General features: G+C 35.0%; 1 protein-coding gene across 2 annotated transcripts in view; it reads right to left on the reverse strand.

Moving 5' to 3' along the window:
* The window catches only part of LOC142339619 (uncharacterized), a 62,748-nt gene that overhangs the window by 24,255 nt on the left and 30,943 nt on the right, over positions 1 to 7,550 (reverse strand). For both annotated transcript variants that reach the window (XM_075389789.1, XM_075389788.1), the window contains exons 6-7: positions 6,319 to 6,482; positions 1,626 to 1,749 (exon numbers count right to left, since the gene is read on the reverse strand). In XM_075389789.1, the coding sequence (XP_075245904.1) occupies positions 1,626 to 1,749; positions 6,319 to 6,482 (288 nt within the window). The remainder of the gene's footprint in view (positions 1 to 1,625; positions 1,750 to 6,318; positions 6,483 to 7,550) is intronic.

Raw genomic sequence — 7,550 nt, forward strand, 5'->3', positions numbered from 1 at the left:
AGATGATCTCCATAGAAAACCTGACCTTTTCAATCATGACTTACCTCGTGATTATCTAGTTTGGATAAATTCGATTTAATTTGGATCTAATTTTGTTTTCACTTGTATTTTTTGAACAGCGATGGAAACTAAAATGAGGCCACGCGTGTGTTAATTTAAAAAAATTTCTTAAAATTCATTACTCTTTCCAATTTTCTACCCAGACAAAAATTGATTAGAATTGATTTCATTTCGATTGATTTGTTTGTTCTCGTGTTCATTTTAGCGAAATAAATAAGATGTCAATGTTTATTCAATCTAAGTGCTGGCAACTCAATTTTTGTTTAAACAATTTTTTTTGAGAATCTACCCAAAAATAAATACTTATTTTGCAGTTTGTCTATGCGTACTTCAATTGGTAAAGAGTTAGGTTTAAAATGCGGGTAGGCGAAGTCGGAACATTATGTGTCATAGCAAATTAGTGAGCATCAGTGTAATGTTGATTTTTGCATATTTTTCTACGATCTATTGCTTTTTATAGTTAATACCAATTAGTATAATCGTTCTTGTGTCGACATATACCACACTGTAATGCCCTTTTGCAAGATACAATTTGTAGATTTGAAGAGGTAAAATGGACCAAATTGTCCACGTTTTTGCTAGGGTGGTGGTGATCGAGCTAGAGTACAGTCGCTTAGCACGTTGTGTGTGGAAGAATTTGGGACCCACAATGAGCTTCCCAATTTGACAAAGTTGTCTGCATCCTTTTGCAAAATCTTAGAGACCTGCGAAGTCTTGATGTGAATATTTTCAAGATCTTGGAAGTGTTTTGCGGGATTTCGCACTCGTTGTGTTAAACTTTAAAAGCAAAATAGAACTAACGTTGCATCAGTATTACATCAACAAGGCCTACAATCATTGATATATCCTTTTTCGGATCTATTCTGTTTCACCCCCCCCCCCCCCCCCGTCCCAGCTTAGTGAGCATAAATCTTTTATGACCCCGAGGCGCACGTGCCATTTTCTTACATAGCAATTTGCTATATAACAACATAAAATTTGTAACTGGGGGTCATAAAAAACACTGGGAGGGGGGGGGCGAAACAGAATAGATCCAATCATCGATAAACTCTTTTTCAATGGAAAACAGAATTTTGTCGATTTAAATTCAGTAAGATATCACGCCAGCATAGTAAGATATCACGAAATGAGGTCGGCTACCGAAAGAAAAGTATAAAGTATGGGACAGGCGGAGTTTTTATCCCGAAGTGCGTCTGGTTTGTTGATTAGGTTGACCTATTCAGTCCCAACTCACCTATCCGCGACCCAAGTCCTTCTGATCCGTACCTGTCTTGGAACCGGGACCTCATCCATGAGATCGATTAATCTTATTGAATGGATAAAGGAAGCATACAGTGACACGACTTTTATGGTACCTTTTCCGTTTGTGCCCCCCCCCCCCCCCCCCAGCTTAGTGGGTGCATATTATTTGCACCCCGCAGACGCACGTGCCATAATTTTTACTTAATGATTCACTATGTAATAGCACGTGCTTGGTAATTGGGGGAGCATAACGTACTGGAGGGGGGGGGGGCACAAACGGAAAAGATCCCTTTTATGTAATAGCGACTTATCTTACAACATACCTTTTGGAAGTAGTCCCTTGCAGCCACATTGTTGCCCATCTTCTGTTGTGCCTGGCCACAGATACTGAACAATTCGCCCAGAAACACCACCTTTTCCAACGGGTTGATCTCATCATCATCAGCACTGGAATATTGCTTTTATTTAAGCATAAGAAATGGCCGCTATCGTCCATTTTTTTCGCCAGAACCAACAAAAACCCTTTTTACTTAACCAGAACCGACAAAAGTCCGGTTTTCTTAGCCAGAACCAACAAAAGTCCGGTTTTCTTAGCCAGAACTGACAAAAGCCCTGTTTTCTGAGCCAGAACCAACAAAAACCCTGTTTTCTTAGTCAGAGCCTTCAAAAGCCTTGTTTTGCTAGCCAGAACCGACAAAAGCCCTGTTTTCTTAGTCAGAGCCTTCAAAAGCCTTGTTTTGTTAGCCAGAACCGACAAAAACCCTGTTTTCTTAGTCAGAGCCTTCAAAAGCCTTGTTTTGTTAGCCAGAACCGATAAAAACCCTGTTTTCTTAGTCAGAGCCTTCAAAAGCCTTGTTTTGTTAGCCAGAACCGACAGAAGTTCAAAAAACACCGTTTTCTTTCTTTTTGGTGTCGATTTTTTTCTTCGTTATTTGACATTCAAAAACATCAGAATTGCTGATTTTTTATAGGAACAGAGGTTGGACTCATTCGCAACCCAGGATATGGTAAAAATTGAACATACCGAAGCTTCCTCAGGTTTCAATTCAAACTTATCAACATATATAATTATGATTAAATGTTGAGACACAAAATTGAACAAGTAAGCCTCGCTGTTTCATTTTTCAGCGTTTTACGCAAAACTTATATCGAACAAAATCTCATAATCAGTTTTGGTTTTTGAATATCGAAGACCTTGTTCTTTAAAATTCATTAATAGTTGAAGCAGCGATCGTTATAACGCATGCTGGAACTAAAATCACAGAAGAGAATCAACAAGAAAAACCAGAGAATCAAAACGTCTCAATAATTGGAAATGCTGAGAATTGACAAGATAAATTCCATTCATACTGATCTCTTAAAATCAATTTCAAGATACTATTAGCAAAGATCAAATTTTTTCCCAAAAATTTATTGCTACATTTAAAAAACCACAAAGTAGGGAAATGTCATATTTGTTGTGAGATACTTAAAAGAGCGTAAAAGTTGGTACTTGAAAAATTTGGAAACCCTCAGCATTAACCAATATACACAAATCGATTCAACTTGCTCCACTATATCAAAATGACATCGGCGGCAAAAACCTATAAAAAATCTATTCTGAGAAATTTGCTTCAGTTCGCAAATGACATTGACTTGATCGTAAATCATAGTTTGAAACGCTAGTCTGATAAATGAAGTGTAAATATAAAACTTTATTATCTTTATGTATTTTAAAGACTTCTTTCACAAGATCGTGGAAAAGTCATTAAAATACCATCAGAATAAAGTACTGAAAGTTTTGTATACAATTTAACCTTGTGTATGCGGAATTTTCAATACTTCATTTTAGTTACCAAACAGTAATTGCGGCCAATTAAGGAACGTGCTGTGAAGACAACCAAAATTGGGGAATTTAATGATATTTTCAACTCTACAAAAGAAAAACTTGGCAGAAAATTCTACTGGAAAAGTTTATAGAAAAAACGATCGCGACCAAATATTAAATGAAAACGTAAAATTAAAGAAAATATCTTAAGTAATGAATCAAGGAGACCAATCATTGCTGAAACTAATTGCCAAACTGGCGAAAATAAAATCAATAACTGATATTCTATTTAAAAAAAAATCAAGTGGGTCGTAAAAAGATATGTGTAAAAGATCTACAAAAGCAGGTAACTGTTTGGAAGTTGGAAGCAATTCATGCAAAAATATCGTCTCAGTCGTTAAATAAATTAATGATGAATTGAAACCATCCAAAAAGTCGAAGATTCAATACAATTTGATGAACACAAATATTATCCAAGTCATATAACCCATTAGCTGCCGAGTTAACTTTAAATTTTTTTAAAAAATATATGACAGATTTTAGCATTGGCGAAGAAATCAAGATAGAAATCTGTAAAAAATAGTCAAATTTCAACAGGTGAAAATTATTTTGGCTCAAAAATTTAAATTTTTTCGAACGCAAACTTCTCACTCCACATTAAAAGCAGTATTAAAAAATTTTCCGCCTTTGGATTTATCTTTTTTTTTAGCTCTCTTTACTAATTCATAGTGACTAAAAATATCACTGCAACTTGATTTCTCTCGACTTTAATTCATTTTCGTTGAATTGTAAACATAAAAAGCATCAAAAAGGAAAGGGATGAGGCGTGTTAAAATTATAGAAAGCACCGTTGTGGGCTCAATTTATAGACCGACAAACATGTCTATGAAAATTCTGCTTTATATTATTTATCAATAAAGAAGTTTTGTGGGAGCAGTAGCGATTTTATGCTTAATTTTTAATAGTTCTTTGATCACGTATCATGTGAATATTTACTCGAGATTTATACAATCAGAAAAGAAGAATTTTTATTGTGAATTGATTTTTTCTAACAGTCAGTCAAATGAGAGTTTAAATCACATTTTTACGCAAATTCAAATTGAGGTACGAAAATGTTAATAGCAGAATTAAAAGAGTGAAACTGCTCCAGTCAACGCGTAGTAATTGCAAAAGATTAGAACATACTTTCTCCGAAAATATTGAATAAATGAAGTCGAAACCAGAGTTATTGGATTAATGGCAAAGACACTAAACTGCTTAAAGATCTCTTCCTCATTTTTCGCAAAAATTTTCAAAATCGGCAATTAAAACAAAGAAAAATAAAAACTCAACTGACAACTAGAAAAACATCATTTTAAAAGGTATATAGTTTTTAAAGTTTTGTTTTTACTCAACACTTAAAGAGATCTGATATATTTTTTCCAATTTGATTGATTTTTTAAAATCCCCTGTGGAAAAATGCTGTTTTCTCGGATTGAAGTTTTCGCTGGCATTTATACAAGAAATCCGCTAACAACGGCTACAATAATTTTCAGCAGAAAAACCTGAAACAATTATCCACTTAATGTGCTGAATTTTCTATGCATTTCATACAAGATTTTAGCACTTGTCAACATTAAGTGGCTAGTTATGCAACATTCTCCGCTAAAAAGATATTTCTTGACTATTACAGCATTCTTTACACCATTTTTTCACCTCAAGAAAATTTTTTGCAAAAATAACTTGAACCCCGGCTTCCTTAAACACGAGCATCTACTTCGTGCAATGCGCCAGTTTTCCACTGATGAAGCGCAATTTAGTCGCTGTTTTTGTATTTGGAATGTTTGGCTTCCTGGTCTTGGTATTCCAATTGGGCAAATAGAGGATAAAACTAAATCTTGAGAAACCACGTAAAATTGTTTCAAAACCCTGTCAAGATCTTCGAAATGCTGTTATTGGCTCATTTTTTTTTAAAAAATTTTATCTGATTTTGCAGCAATTAATCACAAATTCTATATTTTTGAGTTGTTTCGGGTTCTAATCAGAACATTTGTAAAAAAAAACATGTAAAACTTGGAAAGCCACGCAAGTTCCTGCCAAGATCTTGGAAACCATCGTGCGGTTCTTGAAGAATCCAACATCTGGCGTGGACTTGGAAATGGTGTCGTGACAACCTAAGATCTTACGTGCACTTGGCGTGGATATCGTGGGTTGGAGCACTGGGTATTTACAATCAATTTTCAGCAAATTTCTTACAAAAAGTTAACAAATACTTTTCAGTACAATTCTTCGCCATTTGTCTTTCTTGTTTTTCAGGACTTCTTAGCATGTTTTCCACACTTTCAGCACTTCTCTTATATAACTTCCTCAATTCCATTACATTTTGTACATTTGTTTTTAGCTCTCTCCTTCGTTTGTTTGTAAATATCAAAACATTTCAATCTGCTTTCTTAATTAATGCCGACGGTTTCAGTAAAATGTGGCGGTAAAAAATTTCGGCAATTACGGACGTTCTTTCCAATAGCCCATGGATAAGGAAAATTTGTTTATGTTTTGAAAGCGTTTGTAAGAAAAATAATATAAACACTAATTTTTTTAAAAGACTACAAACTTCATGGACCGAGATTTAATAGATAGAGTCGAAGAGGAAGAAAAAACCCTGCTCCCAAAAATGCCCACAAAAAGGATCTCCCACCTGATAAATTAGTGCGAACTTTATGTAGACTTTTTTCTCATCAAATTGATTTAAGAAACTAATCGTAGTTTAGTCAAGCAAATGTCCTATGGGTTCTGATAGAAATCGCAAAAATTCAAGTTAAAAAAATTTGTTGACCAAAAAGGCTGGAGTTATGTATACAACTTCCAAATTTTTAATATGGAAATTTAAATTTTTATCTATAAGCAATTAACATTCAGGACACTATTTTAGAAAACGGATCGTTGATTAAGTAATTGTTGTGACTCTGCTTGAAGTCACTGAGAACTTCTGGCGTTTATCGAGAACCGAGAAGCTGTTCGAGATATTAAGTCAGAATTTCGAAGTGACTTTTGCAGAGTCACGAAACCATGTTTAAAACACGAAACGCTCACGTTTTGACACGACGAAAGTCAAGGAAGTCAACATCTGGCTAATTAGCAACTTCTGGCATTTTAACTTCTGGCACTGCAGACTTTCGGCATTTTAAAAAGTGCACGTGAGTGTTTTAAGAGCTTGGAACATGTGAACTTACTCCTGGACCATTTGGAGAGTCTCTTCAGCTAGATCGAGCGCCTCTTCGTCCTGTCCCTCCTCTATGAAATGATGAATTTTCAGAATGGCATTTCTGAACTGCAGTTTGCTGTCTGTGTTTGCAATGATGCCGTCTTTCTCCTTCTTAGCACTATCGTCCGTAACCTCAAACACGATATCACAGGTAAAATGGCCGCAACAAGTTGACAGATATCATTTAAGATGGGGGGGGGGGGTAATCGATTTCTGAATGTCAATATTACGGTAATTTGAAAGTTTTTGGTTCACGTGTATTTTATCTTGAATTGGCAAAAATTTGCTCACTAGTTTATAAATTTAGCTTAACGTGTCACGAAAATAGTGAAAAAATCCCGTACCTAACTCCAAGTGCGTTTCAGTGCTGGGCCAGTGTAAATGCAATTCTTCGTCATTACTGAATCATAGACTGATTCATGTCACTTTTTTGACTTGTCAGACTTGCGCCAATTCTGATTTTATACTTTTCAGACTTGGGCCAATTCTGATTTTATACTTTTCAGACTTGGGCCAATTCTGATTTTATACTTTTCAGACTTGGGCCAATTCTGATTTTATACTTTTCAGACTTGGGCCAATTCTGATTTTATACTTTTCAGACTTGGGCCAATTCTGATTTTATACTTTTCAGACTTGGGCCAATTCTGATTTTATACTTTTCAGACTTGGGCCAATTCTGATTTTATACTTTTCAGACTTGGGCCAATTCTGATTTTATACTTTTCAGACTTGGGCCAATTCTGACTTTATACTTTTCAGACTTGGGCCAATTCTGATTTTATACTTTCAGACTTGGGCCAATTCTGATTTTATACTTTTCAGACTTGGGCCAATTCTGATTTTATACTTTTCAGACTTGGGCCAATTCTGATTTTATACTTTTCAGACTTGGGCCAATTCTGATTTTATACTTTTCAGACTTGGGCCAATTCTGATTTTATACTTTTCAGACTTGGGCCAATTTTGATTTTATAGTTTTCAGACTTGGGCCAATTCTGATTTTATACTTTTCAGACTTGGGCCAAGTCTTATTTTTTTTACTTGTCAGACTGGCACCCATTCTGTTTTTCTACTCAAAAAAATATCAAAATTAGTCGGGGAAACGTCAAAAATAGCCGAAAAAAAACGTCAAAATAGCCGGAAGAAACGTCAAAAAAACTGTGAAATCTTGAAATTTTTTATGTCTGATGGTGTTAT

This window comes from Convolutriloba macropyga, chromosome 5 (genome assembly GCF_964194025.1).
Source record: "Convolutriloba macropyga chromosome 5, txConMacr16.3, whole genome shotgun sequence".
Taxonomy (NCBI): Eukaryota; Metazoa; Xenacoelomorpha; order Acoela; family Convolutidae; genus Convolutriloba; species Convolutriloba macropyga.